The sequence below is a fragment of the Hibiscus syriacus genome, unplaced genomic scaffold (genome assembly GCF_006381635.1).
Source record: "Hibiscus syriacus cultivar Baekdansim isolate YM2019G1 unplaced genomic scaffold, ASM638163v2 tig00110474_pilon, whole genome shotgun sequence".
Classification (NCBI taxonomy): Eukaryota; Viridiplantae; Streptophyta; class Magnoliopsida; order Malvales; family Malvaceae; genus Hibiscus; species Hibiscus syriacus.
The window spans coordinates 230,880-248,823 of record NW_024062753.1 but is presented as its reverse complement, the minus strand read 5'-3'; the positions used below and the strand labels follow the sequence as shown (position 1 = coordinate 248,823).

Below are 17,944 nucleotides of genomic sequence, written 5' to 3'. Positions count from 1 at the left end.
GTTTCGTGTTGCGAAAGTAAACTATTCTTCTTCTGGAATGTTTATATATGTTGTCCTTTTAAATGTTTATATAAGTGCTTACTTCTGGAATGTTATCTGAGCATTTTGTGAACTATGATAGAATAATGACTTGGGTGAATGCAATGCTAGTTTGAAACATATTTGTCTTTGTTTAATATCATGTCTGTTTATTTACTGATTTATGTATTAATTTTTTTTAGCGGCCCGATAAGGTGGATGCTTTACGTCGGGTTTTCCTTGCACGACGGAGTTCACGCATCAGACGGCGTGGACGTGCTATTACGTCTCCGTTCACCCCAATGGTGCGAAGACTCCGCAAGAAGAAGCCCGACTCACCGGTCATCCCTCAAGAGTCCCCTCCAATCGTTCAAGAGGCCCCTATCCTCCCTCAAGATTCCTCCCACCGTTCAAGAGGCCACTGTCATCGTTGAAGAGGTTCCTCCCACCATTCCAGAGCCCGATTCACATGGGGTAATATATCGAAGTATTGAGAAACCCCCACCGGTTCCGGACATGATGGATGAGAGTTGGCTCTCGTATGAGTTACCGGCTAGTACCCTTCTGGTATCTGAAGTGGAGAGGAGACAACTACCGAAAACAATTGTGGATAATACCCTTTGGGCTAAGACCGCAGTTGATTTTTATCTACATGAGCAGAGCCAAGGGTGTTACACTGACATCAGCAAACTCAACGATGAAATGTTTTTGTTGCTTGATCGGTCTTGGTGGGGTGTGCTATTAGGGGTTGAAGACAGTGGCTATTTGGATGGGGAGGTAAGTCTTATATTTGTCTTATATATGATTTTGATTAATTTTTTTAAAAATTAATGTAATTCACTAATATATGTATTTTTTTGTAAAACAGCATATCGATGCGTGGTTGTCACGTCTACTAATAATAAGGAAGCTTAGGAAAAATAAAAAAAAATCGCTATATACAATAATGCCGACGGCTTTTCACGCAGTTCACTTGAAGAATCAACGAGATGAATCATTTTCGTTGGGCAATGGACAAGCTAAACTTTATCCTGCATGGTGGGAGGTCGATAAGGTTAGTGTTTATTTTTTAAATTTTTTAAAGGTGTTCATAAATAAGTGCGCAAATAAATGAATTATTACTTATGATTGCAGGTGTTTATCCCTGTTTTGGAATGTCGTCACTGGCTTCTCGTCCAACTTCAGCTCCCATCCCTGAAGATAATAGTGTATGACAGCATGATCAATTACATATCACTGTCTGATATGAGAGATATTTTCAAGGGATGGAGCTCTCATTTGGTTAAATTCTTGGATGGGATTAATTATTGGACTCATTCTGGACACAAGAAGCCAAAGAAGTTCAATGTCACAATTGTCAGAGACAAGACCGCGCCACAGCAATCGCCGGGAGCCAGAGGGGATTGTGGTCCTCTCGTATGCCTTTGCTTGGCGCGTTTGACGACGGGAAGCACAGAGTTTTTACCTCCCACCGATAGAGATAGAGCTGTAGTAGGCTTGTGGTTTCGGCATTATATGGCTAGAGCAATATATTCGAGACGCTGCCTACCTGCATCCGTGTTATGAAAGTGTCCATTGTTAATTGGTAAGTCAAATGCAAGTTTTGTTAACATATATACTCCTTTTGGTTTGAAAATGTTTGGTTAAGTACCTAGAATTCAATAATTTGCTGTTTGTAGGTTTTAGATGTGTAGGAAGTCTTGTTTGAGCAAATGTTTGGTTTCTGCAGGTTAATCCTTAAGTGAGCTGCGTGAAATGGATGTACGGGGTCACAAAGTTGTTGATTCATTGATTCAATAATTGATGAAGAAATAAGAATTATTATTATTTTTTGATTGTTTAATTGATTTGTAAAAGATGATTTGTAAATGTTGATTTGTTTAATTGATGTGTACATAATTCTTATTTGTGTTGAAATGTAATAGTTGATTTGTTGATTTTCAATCTGTATTATGTTGAAGGCAAAACAGACTATCGCAACACAAAACAGACTATCGCAACGAGAGAATCGCAATGCGAAATGAAAATCGCAACGAGAAAATCGCAATGCGATTTTCATTTCGCATTGCGATTTTGTCGTTGCGATAGCCATTTCGCGTTGCGAAGCCATTTTCGCGTTGCGATAGCCATTTTCGCGCTGCGATAGTCAAATGAATGTCTAATAAGTGATAACAACTGAACAGATCATAGCAATGCTCAAACTCAAGTTACTAATACATGCCTAATTGAAAATGTTAAAAGTGCACACATAAAATACACATAATGCAAGTTTTGTTAATATATATACTCCTTTTTCATTTCGCATTGCGATTCTGTCATTGCAATTTGCATTTCGCATTGCGATGGTCAAATGATTGCCTTTCGCAACGAGATAATACAGAATCGTAATGCGAGTTTCAAAGTTCGCAACAGGTTTTAGTTTCGCAAGCCAAATTTTTTGTGTATATATCTACGCAGCAGCAACAACTCATAACCTAAATCCCTAAATCGCAACTCATTCCATCTCCATCTATCACTCTCTCCGACGACATCCGTTCCTATATCCAACGACATCCTTCCCCATCCGGGAACATGTCTTAGTTTCGCATCTCGTTTGTTTAGTAAATTAATTTACAACCATGAAATCATCTAATGTTGATCATGTTTGGATAGATTTGTGTTTTGGAGGGTCATGGGAGAATGTTCATGGTGTTTTACAATATATGCCTTTACCCATGAATCTTCAACTAAAACTGTCATTAAAGAAGTTAACTTATGAAACTCTAATGTTACGTGTTTCAACGAAATTGAATTTAGAGCCCCTAAGTGGATTTAGGTTATCTTATCAGAGAAATGGTAAAGTTTATTTGTTAACCGATAATGAAGATGTTGAACGATTCATTGCTTACATTAATGTTTCAAGTGATGATGTTACATTGTATGTTGTTGAACCTAGAAGTAGTATTGTTGGGTCAGTAGCGGGTAGTAATCAACTAAGTGGGTCTCAAAACCCACAACCTTTCTCTAATCCAAATCCAAATCAACTTTCAGCACCAAATTCTGGTTTTCGTATTGACCAATTAGACGATGATGAGCCAAGAGAAAAAATTGTGAGTACTAGTCAGTATTCAAAATTTGATCTTGGTCAATACCCGGACTTTGATATTGGTCAATACTCGAATTTTGATGATGTTTCAGAAGAAGAAACAGACCCTGCGTGTAATGATTTTGATATTGGTCAATACCCAAATTTTGATGATGAAACACCCGTTACCGAGGAAGATGTTGTTGATGATAATGAGGAGGAAGTTACGACTGTGAATGAACATGTTGAACATCCATTCTGTAATTCATATAATCCTGAAGAAGAAAAAGAAGAAGAAAAAGTCCCCGAAGAAAAGAAAATGCCACGGGAGTATAACTGGAATATGCCATAATTACTTCAACTACCGGAAGAAGAGTTGGCAAAGAGAGCAGTTGATTGTTACACAAAAGTTATTCGTATCAAGAAAGATGATTGTTTTGATACAAAGGAAGACTTGAAGATAGCTTTGTATACGAAATGTGTGGAAGATGGTTATCAACTAAAAGTTAACAAATCAAGCAAAGATCGTTTCGAAACAAGGTGTATGATTGACAAAAAATGTACGTGGCGTATGATTGCAAAGAGGATAAAAGATTGCGAAATGTTTCAAGTTAGGACTTTTATTGATAAACATACATGTTCAAGAACCCAAGTTTTTCCTAACCATAGACAGGCAAACAAAAAGGTGTTGGGTGGTTTTCTGGCTAAGTTAATGTTTTTGAATGGCAGGGTATATCGGGGACATGAAATTATGACTGACATGAATGCTCGGTTCAAGATTAGTATATCATATTCTCAAGCTTGGAGAGCCAAATGTTATGCCTTGGAATTGTTGAGGGGGTCGCCAGAAGCATCGTTTGCCCAACTGCCGGCTTATTGTCACAATTTAAAGCTGAAAAATCCTGGGTCGGTAACTCATATCAAAACAGATAGAGATGGACGCTTTGAGTTGCTGTTTATCGCCATTGGTGCTGCGGTTAGTAAATCAATATAATTCTGTTGACTCATTTCTGTTAGTTACATGCATTTCACATTTAAATGATTATATTTCTTGTGTATATTATTTTGTAGATTCGTTCGTTTATTACTTGCATGCGCCCAGTTATTATAGTTGACGGAGCACATTTGAAAGGTCGATACCTTGGAGTAAACTTATTAGCAGTAGCCATGGATGCTAACAATGGGATATTGTCAATAGCTTACGGGGTTGGCAAATCTGAAACCTCTGATTCATGGATATGGTTTATGGGGCATCTTAGGGATTGCATAGGTCCTATTAGCAATCTGACAATCATATCTGATAGGGAAAACTCAATTGACAACGCTGTTAGAAGGTGTTTCCCAGATGCTTTTCATGGACTTTGTGGTGTTCATTTGTATAGAAATCTAAAATCAAGGTCTGTTGGTATAAAAAAGCACAAATGGACATACTGGAATGCTGTAAAGGCTTATCGGGAAGTGGATTTCAATAAGCATATAAACTGTTTAAGACGTGTTTTGCCTCAGTGTGTTCAAACACTAGAAGATGTCGGGTTTGAAAGATGGTCAAGAGTACATCAACTTGGAGCAAGATATGGTTTCATGACGTCTAATAGTGCAGAATCAATCAACGCTCTAAGTCGTCATTCCCGGAAATTACCCATTACTATGTTAATGGAGTTTTTTCGAGCCTCTATTCAACAGTGGTACTACAAGAAAAGAAACCATGCAGGTATTATTTCTTTGAATTCGTAACTTATCATATATTTTACTAAGTATTATTTATTTAAATTTACAAGAACATTGGAACATCGTGTTACACCATGGACTGAAAAAAAGATAACGAAACGTGTTGTGAAGTCAACGTCATGGAGAGTTGAACCATGTTCAAACACTTTGTTTGAAGTACTGGATAATAACTTAAATGGGCTTGTCGATCTAAATGCAAGGACGTGTAGTTGTATGAAATGGCAAACATCTGGTTATCCGTGTGGCCATGTTATAAAAGTTGCTCTTCATCTAAACCAAGATGATTCAAGCACATACGCTATGGATTGCTACACTACAGAAGTATATCGACAGACTTATGCCGAGATTGTCTACCCTATTCCACATCCTTCTGAGTGGGACATACCAGATGACTTACAAACAGTTTTGCCACCGGCCATGGACAGAAGGCTACATGGCCGACCAAAAAGTCATGATCGTATACCGTCTAAGGGTGAAGAGAATAAGAGATCGACATGTAGTCGGTGTAAGGAAAGTGGTCATACAAGGTTGATATGTGGATCACCAGTGCCATCACAATCATCTTTTCCTCTACCAAAATATGGATCATCATCAAAATCCAAAGCTCATATGGTGTCAAGAAAAGGCAATCAAAATCGCAATCATCTTTAAAATCCCAATCACAACTGGCTTCACCTTTTGGGACTGTTAACTTAGGTGATTTTTAAATGCAAACGTTGTATTATATAGATTTTATGTGTGAACTTTTAACATTTTCAGTTAGGCATGTATTAGTAACTTGAGTTTGAAAATTGCTATGATCTGTTCAGTTGTTATCACTTAATAGGCAATCATCTTAATGTCTATCGCAACGCGGAAATTACTATCGCAATGCGAAATGAAAATCGCAACGAGAGAATCGCAATGCGAAATGAAAATCGCAACGCTAATTTCGCAATGCGAAATGAAAATCGCAACGAGGGAATCGCAATGCGAAATGAAAATCGCAACGCGAATTTAATTTCGCGTTGCAATTCTCTCGTTGCGATTTTCATTTCGCGTTGCGATTCTCTCGTTGCAATTTTCATTTCGCATTGCGATAGTACTTTTTGCCTTCAACATAATGCAGATTGAAATCAACAAAATCAACCATTACATTTCAATCAATTAAACAAGCACAAATAAGAATTATGTTAACATCAATTAAACAAATCAACTTTTACAAATCACCTTTTACAAATCAATTAAACAATCAAAAAATAAGCAATAATTATTAGAGAAAATAACACTTCTACTATTAAATCAACTTTTGCAGCCATACATCATTTTCACGCAGCTCACTTCTGAGATTAACCTGCATAAACCAAACATTTGCTCAAACAACACTTTCTACACATCTAAAACCTACAAACAGCAAATTATTGAATTCTAGGTACTTAACCAAACATTTTCAAACCACAAGCCTATAAACATACCAATTGTTTATGGACATTTTTATAACGCGGATGCAGGTAGGCAGCGTCTCGTATATATCGATCTAGCCATATAATGTCGAAACCACAAGCCTACTGCAGCTCTATCTATATCGGTAGGAGGTAGATACTTTATACTTCCTGTGATCAAACAGTCCAACGCCAAGCATACGAGAGGACCACAATCCCCTCTGGGTCCTTTCGTTTGTTGTGGTGCGGTCTCGTCTCTGCTAACTGTAATATTGAGCTTCTTGTTTCCAGAACGAGTCCAATAATTTATCGCATCCAAGAATTTAGCCAAATAAGAGCTCCATCCCTTAATAATATCTCTTAAATCAGCCAATGATATGTAATTTATCATGCTGTCATATACTATTGCCTTAAGGGATGGGATCTGAAGCTCGACGAGAAGCCAATGGTTACGTTCTAAAACAGGGATAAACACCTGCAATCATAAGTAATAATTCATTCATTTGCGCACTTATTTATGAATACCTTTAAACTCAATCTAAAATAAACACTAACCTTATCGACCTCCCACCATGCAGGATAAAGTTTAGCTTGTCCATTGCCCAACGCAAATGATTCATCTCGTTGATTCTTCAAGTGAACGGCGTTAAAAGACGTCGGCATAATTGTATATCGTGTATTTCTTTTATTTTGCTTAAGTTTCCTAATTATTAGAAGACGTGACACCCACGCATCGATATGCTGTTTTACAAAAAAAGACATATATTAGTAACTTACATAAATTTACAAAAAAAAATAATCAAATTAAAATATAAGAAAAATATAAGACTTACCCCTCCATCGAAATAGCCATTGTCTTCGACCCCTAATAATACGCCCCACAAAGACCGATCAAGCAACAAATAGATATCATCATTGAGCTTGTATATGTCAGTGAAACACCCCTGGCTTCGCTCATGTAGATAAAAATCAACTGCGGTCTTAGCCCAAAGGGTGTTATCCAGAATTGTGTCCGGTAGTTGTTTCCTCTCCACTTCAGATACCGGTATGGTACTGGCCGGTAACTCCTACGAGAGCCAACTTGAATCCATCATGTCCGGCACGTCAGAGGGTTTCTCAAGAATCCTACATATGACGCCATGTGAATCGGGCTCTTGAATGGTGGGAGGGACCTCTTCAACGATGACAGTGGCCTCTTGAACGGTGGGAAGGGACTCTCGAGGAATGATAGGGGCCTCTTCAACGATAGGAGTGGACTCTTGAGGGATGACAGTGGCCTCTTGAACGGTGGGAGGGGACTCTCGAGGAATGATAGGGGCCTCTTCAACAATAGGAGTGGACTATTGAGGGATGACAAGCGAGTCGGGCTTCTTCTTGCGGTGTCTTTGCACTATTGGGGTATACGGAGACTTAATAGCACGTGCACGCCGTCTGATGCGTGAACTCTGTCGTGTAAGAAAAACCCGACGTAAAGCATCCACCTTATCGGTCCGCTAAATAATTAAATACAAATATCAGTAAATAAACAGACATGATATTTAAAAAGTGAAAACAAAGACAAATATATTTCAAACTTTCAACCAAAAGACAAAACAAAGACAAATACTAACTTCACAGTGTTAAAGAATACACAGTTTAGCAGAATTGGCAGCAACCGAATAAATTTACTTCAACCAAAAGACAAAACAAAAAGACAAATACTAACTTCACAGTGTTAATAAATAGTTTAGCAGTATTGGCAGCAACCGAATAAATTTACTAAGCAATCTAAGTGAAATGGTTAATTTAAGTGAAATTACGAGTAAATTTATCATCAAGTTAAATATGGAAAATCTTAAACTTACCTCGTTGCGTAGAGTATGAACCTCATTCTGCAACGATACTACCATCTCACGTAGAGCGGCAACCTCACCACGTAAAGTAGACACCTCCACACGCCATGCACCATCGTTATCGAGTAGAGTACCGATCTCCTCACGCAAGACATTGACCTCATCACGTAACTCCCTTGACTCATCCCGTGGAGGTGGAGAACAGGGAGATAGAAGTCGTGGCATCTTTGCCGGTCGCCTATCATGAGGTGATGGTGGAGAAGAGGCTCGATGATGTGACGGGATAGGTGATGGCTCTCGTTGTAGAGGTGTATAGTCGGGTCGATCAGGTGATGGCTCTGGGTGAGGTGATGGCTCTCGAAGTGGAGGAAGTGGAGGCTGCTCATCATTCGTGCCATCAAGAAAACGCTGACTAGCTTGCCACCAATCAGTGGCAAGCTCAGCCTCCGTGGGTGTCAGTCTAATTAATGGAATGTTGGCCTCCTAAAAATATAAAAACTCAAACAAAGTTAAACGTCTACTATTAATAACTTGTTTATATATGATAGTATTTGTGTTAACTTACATTATTTATTGTCGTATATGGTATTAAGTCTTCCCAATCCAACAGACGTTTCCTCTTCCAGGAAATAGCCCTGAGAATATCATTTGAAGTTTTTATTGCATATGTCTTCATGGCGGGAAAGGCCTCGAATATCCAAATCTACAAACAATATAATAACAAACATTAGTAATTGTTAAATAATTAATTATAATTTTGAAAACATTATATAGAAATTCTTACCTTAAAGGCCCAAACAAAGCCTGACAAAGTGTATTTTGACCCATCGCCCCGCAAACTTTTGCGGTCATCAAAGGCAGACGACAACTTAATCCAGGTAGCTTTCCATATATACGAACCCCACGGAAATAGATTCCATGCATTTATGTCCTCTACCAATAATATTAGCTCCTGAGGAATAGGTTGTCTGGCCTCTCTGCCTAAAAAGCCGGCATACAAAAGTAGTAGAAGGCATACTCGGACAACATCGACGTCATTCATCCGAGTAAAACCATCTTTCTTATTAAACAATTTCTTCATGTCGTCGACGTGTAAGTTCGGCTTCTCTATTGACTCATCAGGAAAAACCCTGGATAACCATGATGGGCGGGTGATATGACGAGTTTACCGGCCTACATCATCGTGTCCGAATCGTAGACTAGTGATTAAGCAGAACTCCTTCCGCCCAAAACAAGTATACGCCGGTGGAAAATGAAACCATATCTCTTCCTCACCACGTTGTATACTGTCGGGTAGATCGCTAGTCATGATCTGAAGCCACAAATGGGTCAAATTAGCATCTCCACCCGGATGCTGTACTCTCAGCCATGGCCCGAAGCAGGTTTCTTCAAACAATTTTCTTTGTGCAGGTGAAAGCTTCGAAGCAATTGTAGTGGCTAGGCTAACTTTATTCCTTAATGTCAATGAAGCCGAAAAAAATTTCTACAAAAACAATAAACATACCAAGTTAGATATACCAAAAACTACACTGTCAAGATATACCAAAAACAATAAACATAAATAGTAGTTTATTCTTGAAACTAAAATTTGCAACACTGTTTTGTCTTTTGGTTGAAATGAAAATCGCAACGAGATAATGAGAATCGCAACGCGGAAATGACTATCGCAACGCGAAATGACTATCGCGACGAGAGAATCGCAACGCGAAATGAAAATCGCAACGCGAAATGAAAATCGCAATGCGATTTTGGTTTCGCGTTGCGATAGTTATTTCCGCGTTGCGATTTTCATTCTCGAAACTATTCTTCTTCTGCATTACTTCAACCAAAAGACAAAACAAAGACAAATACTAACTTCACAGGCTAAACAGTTTAGCAGTATTGGCAGCAATCGAATGAATTTAATAAGAAATCTAAGTGAAATGGTTAATCTATTATTGAAATTACCAGTAAACTTATCATCAATCTCAATATGAAAAACCTAAACTAATGCAAAAATTTCAAAATAAAATTAAAAAAAACTAACACTCGGAGGTTGATTTTCCATTTCTGAATGATTGTGAGGGATTTTTGACTGTGAATGGTTGTGAGGTATTTCGCCGGCGATGGGGACGGAAATCTTCGGAGATGGGGATGTATTTCGCCGTAGAGAGTGAGAGATGGAGATGGGACTGAGTGTTGTGATTTTGGGTTTGAGGTTATGAGTTGCGATTACTGTGGACGGTTCAATTTCTGATTTATTAAGAAAAAATTCGTGTTTGAAATTTGAAAAAAAAAATACGCGTTAATACGAATGGCGCTATGTAAATCGCGTTGCGAAAGTCAGAATCGCGTTGCGAAAGTCAGTATCTCGTTGCGATTTTGTATTATCGCATTGCGATAGTCAGTATCGCATTGCGATTTTCCCAATTCGCGTTGCGAATTGGGAAAATCGCAACGACACTGTAGACCATCGCAACGCGATTTCCAACTATCGCAACGCGAAATTGCGATAATGGAGATCGCGTTACGAATTAGCGATCGCATTGCGATTTTGTTGGTCATTTTGGCAAATCCGGAAAAAATTGGTTAAAATCGTATATTATAAGGCATTTTTGGTCACTGAGGCGATTTTCTCTATTTTTAAATACCAAGTTACTCGTAATGTTTAAAGAGCTATACATTAGGAGCCGTCCAGCGTTGGAATGCATAGCCCCAGACTTCCATGAAACCACTGATCTCAACATTTTCATATTGTGGATGCTCCAAATATTAAATTTTTTCCGCGAGGATTAGACAGGCTCAACCATCTCCAAGAGATTTCTCTATTTGATTGTTCAAATCTAGTGGCTTGTTTCGAAGAAACTAGGTTGCCCACCACAAATCTCAGAGTTTTCTCAATGACAAGGTGTGAACATATTGCATCCCTTCCAAAGTGCATCAACAACTTCACCTTCCTTCAGGAGTTCAGGGTGTCCAACTGTGGGGCTGACATATCCTTTCCAGAAGAGGGTTTCCCTGTCAACTTAACATCGCTTGAAATCTCAGTCGCACCTAAAATTTATAGCTCACTTGTGGAATGGGGATTCCATATACTTACCTCTCTTCAGAGACTCGAGATCAGTGGTGAAGAATGCTCAAAGGTAGTGTCGTTTCCAGAAGAAAGTATAGGCCTCAGTGTAAGCTTTCTATCACTCTTTATACGAAGTTGCAGTGTCCTTCCTTTTGAACTTAAAAGTGACGTGAACAAGATGAATGTTTATGACAGGGTACGTAATGGATATATGGAGTAGCGTATTGATATTACAGGTACTGACCTCTCTTTTAAGTATTATCCATTTATGATTGAGAGCTGCCAGGATGTGCACTTTCGTTTTCCACATTTTAATATTCATTGTGGCCAGGTATTGCCCAGATTGAAAAAAGTTTGTGGATCATTATTGCCTGCAAAAATAGCCTACTTTGGAACTTCATATGCATCAGTGGCCGTCCCCCGCTAAACAACGCTGCAAAAGTTTGTTGATTGTGGATTGTTATTGCCTGTATCACTGTTAATTAACGTATGCTCTTAATGCATATATTCTGTTTATAAGACTTATAAATTAATGATTTTTCTACAAAAATAATATCCATTTTTTTATCGCTTCACTTTATATATATTTATACAAGTGAAACATACTTAAATCATGTTTGAATTACTTGTTTGCCTATGCCTACTTAAAGTTGGGTCCATTTGGACAGTTCCTTTGCCGGCCAATTGCATTCTCTTAGTAGCCAAGGAAGGAATTTCAACCATCCAATCGTCAATGACCGGTAGTGGTATAACAAAAAATTTAAAGTTAATTTAAGACGATTTTCAACCTAAAATATTATATCAATTTATAATATTTTAGTTGCAATCAAATAATTACTTTAAAAAAGATTAAGAATTTATAAATAAAAATGTTTTAAAAATATATATAATATTTTAAGTTGTAACAAAAAAAATATTATAAATAACTAACCTTTTAAATTTCGTCTCAAAAAGTAACTAAGCAAGTAAAAACTTTTGCATTGTGAAGCAATCATATTCCCTCTTCCATTTCAACGCCAAAGGAATGAAGTTTACCTATTCAGTTTTTATAATAAATAAGCAAATAAATCAATATAAAATTAATTATTAATTGGATTCTGACAACGTTAGTATAGTTCCGATTTTGAATGTTAAAGTTGTAGATCTGTATAAACTATATTTATATTTACATATAGTTTAAATTTTTTAATATTTTTTTATATAAAGAGTTATTTCGGTATATATTGTATTGAATTATATTTTGTTTATATCAAAACTTTATTATTATCCATTACATTATTGGATTTATTAAACTAATGCTTCTTAATCTGATCTATTCAATAATAATTTAAATTTATTTAATTTTAATCGGTAAGTCTGATTATGATTTAAATGTTTGACATCTAAAGCTTACCAAAGAGGTTATATATTATCATTAGTTTTACGTCACACTGGCAGAAAACCTTCTTTAAAACTTCCTTGATTATGCTAAGACAGTGTACTTTCTTTAACAGTGTCTAATGTAATTTATGATATAATGTCACCGGTTAACTGAATCTATTTTTTATTACTCCAAATTAAAAAAAAATCAAATAAACTTAAAATGGGACTGCGTCTTGAGAAATATTTGTGTGCACTATATTTCATTTATAAATATTTAAATTATATAAAAATTTAAAATTTTTAAAGAGAGTGATCATTTCAGTATTTTCTCGACTCATTTTTACTATGACACAATTAGTAATGTAATATATATTAATATTACTTCATTCATTTAACACACGTGCTACTCATGGCTTCAACTATAGTAGGAGAAAAAGTATAGAAATTTAAAGCATGCAAACTAACAATTACTTTGCCTTCCTTTCCATGAAAATGCATCAATGTCAATTCTTAGTGCTAACCCTTTTCTTCTTCCCCCCCCCCCCCTTATTTGGACGAATTAACCAATGGAAAACAATAACACAAAAAGTAACCTTATGCAAAAAAAGAAGAAGGAAAAAAGCAATTTAAAAAGGAAATAGAGAATCTCTTGAATATAACCAGAGTATCCTTCTTCCCCTCCACCATATATTAACTCAATGTTGTCACCTTGTTGAAATGTTCAGTCATAAGTTGAGTTTTTCTAATTTAAACCCCTAAAGATGGCAATGAAGAAGCAAATGAAAACCCAGTTTTCTATTCATAACACCCTTCATTTGCTTGCTGGAATATCATTCGCTTGCATTTTGTTTTTCTCCGAAATTCCTTCTCTATGTTCATCAATGAAGCAGTCTCTTTTAATCTCTCTCCCCTGTATCTGGTCTTCATTCTCCAACCCTAAGTGCTTGTTTGTAGTTGTTAATGTTATTGTCATCTTCCTTGTTAGTGAATCCGGGGTTGTTGGTTCAAAGAAACGTCTTGTGGCTCCCAATCTCTACAAAGAATACATCAAACGGAGTCGTGGCCAGATTAGGGCAGTCTCGGTGTTGAATGAAGCTAAAAGGATGGATTGTGAAGAAGAAAAAGGGTTGTTGGAAGTGGAGGAAGTGATTACATGCGAGTCCGAATCTTTGGAGGAATGCATCGATGAATACATTGAACGGAGTTGGGGCCGGGTTAGGGCAGTCTCGGTGTTGGATGAAGCTAAAAGGATGGATTGTAAAGAAGAAAAAGGGTTTTTGGAAGTGAAGGAAGTGACTACATGCGAGTTCGAATCTCTGGAGGAAGCAACATGTGAAGATATTGCAGAAGAAAATGAAAGGGAGATTGTTGAAGAAGAAACTTTTGAAGTTGCAAAAGAGATTAATGAAAGGGAGATTGTTGAAGATGAACAAGTGGTTGAATTGCCTTCCGAGGAACTTAATAAAAGAGTTGAAGATTTCATTGCTAGGGTTAATAAACAAAGGTGGAGGGAAACTCAATTACCTGTGTTGTAAGGAATAATTATTATTATTAGAAATTTAAGGTCTATATATATATATATATAAGTAGGCATTGTCTAGGATCAAAACCCGAACTTGAATGAATAGCCCGATCCTTAGGTCTATATGACGGGGATCTGGCTCTCAAGAACTATTCCATTTTCTCATTCAGAAATTCAAATCAGTGTACAATTTCTAGTTACTTACGTATAATGGAAGATTACACAGTATAAAATTCAAACGATACTGTGTTGCATACAGAGCGAATTACTTGTACAACTTGTCAAGATTCTGCTTAAACAGAGACCGGAGAGGGTACCGATGGAGGGACCCGATTTTCGGCTGGGATTTCAACAAATTCTGAAAGGATTGCCCTGAATTCGTCCCCGCTCATTGTTTCCTTCTCGAGGAGGACTTCGACGATCTTGTCAATGGCTTCACGGTTGTTCCTTATGTGATTCAATGCAATCTCATAAGCGCTGTCTGATAACCTCTTCACAGCAGCGTCGATATCTTCTGCAAGTTTTTCAGACATTGAGTTTCTTGCCATCATTCTCATGATGACATCTGCACTCTGGGCTGATGAGTCCATAAGAGACCATGGACCAATTTCAGACATTCCAAATGTCACCACCATCTGCAAAGTGATCGATTCACAGTGTCGTTAACTGGATCAAATGGTTCCTAGGGAACTCATGGCATAGGGCTAAACCGTAGATATGCAGGTAATCAGACAAAAGGGACTCGGCTTATAAGCTTAACACAAGCACCACCAACTCACTGGTGATTGAGCATTGTATTTGTAGAAATAAGAATGCAGTATGCTATGAAAATCTATGCATATAATTTCTTCATGCACGATTTCAAATAGAAACCCATCAAGAAGCAAGGAATGACACGTAAAATTTACAGATGTTCAAAATTGAGCTTGAAGTGGAAGATTATAAATGCACAATTACCTGTTTAGCCAAACCAGTAATCTGCTGCAAGTCACCAGCTGCACCGGTTGTCACCTCGGGCTCACCAAAGATGACTTCTTCTGCTGCCCTGCCACCGAGTCCACCAACAATTCTTGCAAAGAGTTGCTGCTTCGAGATCAGGGTGGGGTCATCTGAAGGAATGAACCAGGTAAGACCACGTGCCTGGCCACGAGGAACTAAGGTGACCTTTTGAACAGCATCATGACCTGGTGTCAAAGTTCTGAGACACAAAGGAAACGAACGATCATAAGTTTCCAAAAATGTCACTTCAATATAAAACTTAAAGTATTAACAGATAATATGAACAAGCATGCATAATGAGAGATGAAAAGGCCATTTGACGAGTACATGATCGACAAAGAGTGAAGTAAGATGCTCTTGTTTCACTCACCCACATATAGCATGGCCAACCTCATGGTATGCAACTAAGCTTTTGCTCTTTCCATCTGTCATAACTGTTCCCTCCATTCCGGCCACAATCCTATCAATTGAATCATCAATTTCTTTAGATGAAATAGCAGTCTTGCCACGTCGGCCAGCCAATATAGCAGCTTCGTTTAACAGATTTGCAAGATCTGCTCCACTAAAACCAGGTGTTCTCATGGCTATAACATCAAATGATACATCAGCATCAAACTTCTTATTGCTACCATGAACCTTTAATATCTCTGTTCTGCCTCTGATATCCGGAACATCAACAGTGACCTGCATTAAAGCATCATGTTGGAACTTTGTTGTCTAGATCATAAGAATGATACAAACAATAAGTATATATTCTTACCTGTCTATCAAACCGTCCTGGCCTCAACAAGGCAGAATCAAGAATGTCAGCCCTGTTAGTTGCGGCAATTACGATAATACCCGTGTTACCCTCAAAACCATCCATTTCAGTCAAAAGCTGATTAAGAGTTTGCTCCCTCTCATCATTCCCTCCACCAATACCAGTTCCTCTTTGTCGTCCAACAGCATCAATTTCATCCACAAAGACAATACATGGGGCATTCTCCTTGGCCTTCTTAAAAAGATCACGAACTCGAGAGGCACCGACACCAACAAACATTTCAACGAACTCAGAACCTGAAATGGAGAAGAATGGCACGCCAGCTTCACCGGCAATTGCCTTGGCAAGAAGAGTCTTTCCAGTTCCAGGAGGGCCAATGAGAAGAACACCTTTAGGGATGCGAGCCCCGACTGCAGTAAACCTCTCTGGCTTCTTCAAGAACTCGACAACCTCCATGAAGTCCTGCTTCGCTTCATCAACTCCAGCAACATCATCAAATGTCACTCCAGTGTTAGGCTCCATCTGAAACTTTGCTTTTGATTGACCAAAGGCAAGAGGGAAGCCAGGACCACCCGGGCCACCCATTCCTCCAGATGATCTCCTCGAAAGAAGGAACAACCCTCCAATCAAGATTAGTGGGAATGCGAGATTGCCAATTAAGTTAAATAACAGTGAACCAGATTCTTCTTGAGCATTATGGGCAGCGAAGTCAATGTTCTTTTCCCTAAACTTCTGAAGAAGCTCTTGGCTGAATCCTGGAAGCTGCACACGAACTCGTTGAACACGGTTTCCCAACTCGGGGGAGACGGCCTCCACGATAGCTATCGTGCCATTTTCATACAAATCCACCTTTTTAACCCTGTCCTTGTCCAAATACTCCAAAAACCTAGAGTAGGACATTCTTGAGGAAGAAACCCCTTGTTCACCGGCATATGCTTTCCCATTTCCTAGTAAAGCTGGAACTCCAATTCCAGCACTTCCAAGTAACGACAGTAAGAATTCCCTTCTTCCTTCATGCTGTTTAGGTTTTAACGATGCCTTTACAAGGACACAATTTGATCTCCTACCCAACGTTGAGATGCTGGGGGTAAATACAAAATGCTTTCCATAGAAGTCTCTGCACAACTTTGATTTTGTTCTGTGAGTAGACAGACCATTCCCTAGCAGGCAAGCTGATGATGCTGCCATCTGCACTATAAACGAACGCTCGAGATTACAAAAGCACTCTAATTATTCAACTATTTAAGTCCATAAGCGCAACTGAGTATGACTTGAATTTTAGTTCGGAAAATAAAGGAGCAAATAAACAGACTAAGTTCAACTATCCACACAATAAGACGATGAGAATAACGGTCAAGCGTGTCAAGAATGTAATACTATCACACCGGACAAGTTTACTTCAGTTAATTATCAACCACCACAGGAAGCAATAGAAAAAGAAAATAGTCTAATTGTGAATTTCATCCCTCTACTTCACGAAGACTGAGAAGATAGTCCAATTTAATTGTTGAGCTGAAAATCAGCAATTTAACATTTAAATGCACGAAATTAATAAAAATCAACAATTTATATACAACAAATCTGCAAAAATCAACAGCTCAAGTGCACGTGTTTCAACAACTGAACTTACATTTCAGTTTTCGTCAAATAAATTGAACAAATTCTGACAAATTAAAGTAGAAGACAAACTTCTCAGCTTTCATAAAGTAGATAGATAAAATCCATAATCAGACAAAAGAAAATTCAAACTTTCTTTCCCAAAACTTCAAGTGATAGAAAACCCATTTGGGGGATTGATGATTCAGCCAGCTTTTTTCACAAAGCAGATGTAAATTTAGAGGCATATCAAGAGCATAAAAGAATAATAAGATAGACCCACAAATTCAATCACTAGAAAACTTCATTCAAAACACTGAACCATACTATACATCCAAGTTCTCAAGCAAATACTGCATCCTTTTTCCGAGCCCTCGGAAAACTTAGCACAGTTTAAGCACAAAGGAAGTTACCTTTGAAAGTGGGAGGCTAGGATGAACAACAGAGGAAAAAAGGAACCAAAATGAGATTGGTTAATGCTCTGGGTCGGTGTGGAGTAGAGAAATGGGCTAAGGGAAGCAATTGAAATTGGGAAATAAAGGGGTGAGAATCCGATATTGGATGTGGTTGGGAAGACAATACGTGGCTCT

General features: G+C 37.9%; 1 protein-coding gene across 2 annotated transcripts; it reads right to left on the bottom strand.

Annotated features, from left to right (window-relative positions):
- Positions 1-14,137: 14,137 nt before the first annotated feature.
- On the bottom strand, positions 14,138-17,944 carry LOC120128045 (ATP-dependent zinc metalloprotease FTSH 2, chloroplastic-like). Of its 2 annotated transcripts, none has more exons than XM_039145823.1 (5): positions 17,768-17,944; positions 15,759-16,951; positions 15,369-15,682; positions 14,957-15,197; positions 14,138-14,634 (listed from the first exon to the last, which is right to left on the bottom strand). In XM_039145823.1, the coding sequence occupies exons 2-5, from the start codon at positions 16,944-16,946 to the stop codon at positions 14,293-14,295; spliced, it is 2,085 nt and encodes a 694-aa protein (XP_039001754.1). In that variant the 5' UTR covers positions 16,947-16,951; positions 17,768-17,944; the 3' UTR covers positions 14,138-14,292. The 2 variants fall into 2 exon arrangements, with proteins under 2 accessions (XP_039001754.1, XP_039001753.1); XM_039145822.1 differs by having other exon boundaries at positions 15,759-16,946.

Bases quoted from the DNA above. Each gene is read 5' to 3' on its own strand.
- LOC120128045 (XM_039145823.1), bottom strand. From the start codon at position 16,946: ATGGCAGCATCATCAGCTTGCCTGCTAGGGAATGGTCTGTCTACTCAC. The intron at 15,198-15,368 runs GTGAGTGAAACA...TTTGTGTCTCAG, and splicing joins GTTGGCCATGCTATATGTGG to AACTTTGACACCAGGTCATG. The intron at 14,635-14,956 runs GTAATTGTGCAT...ATCACTTTGCAG, and splicing joins TTACTGGTTTGGCTAAACAG to ATGGTGGTGACATTTGGAAT.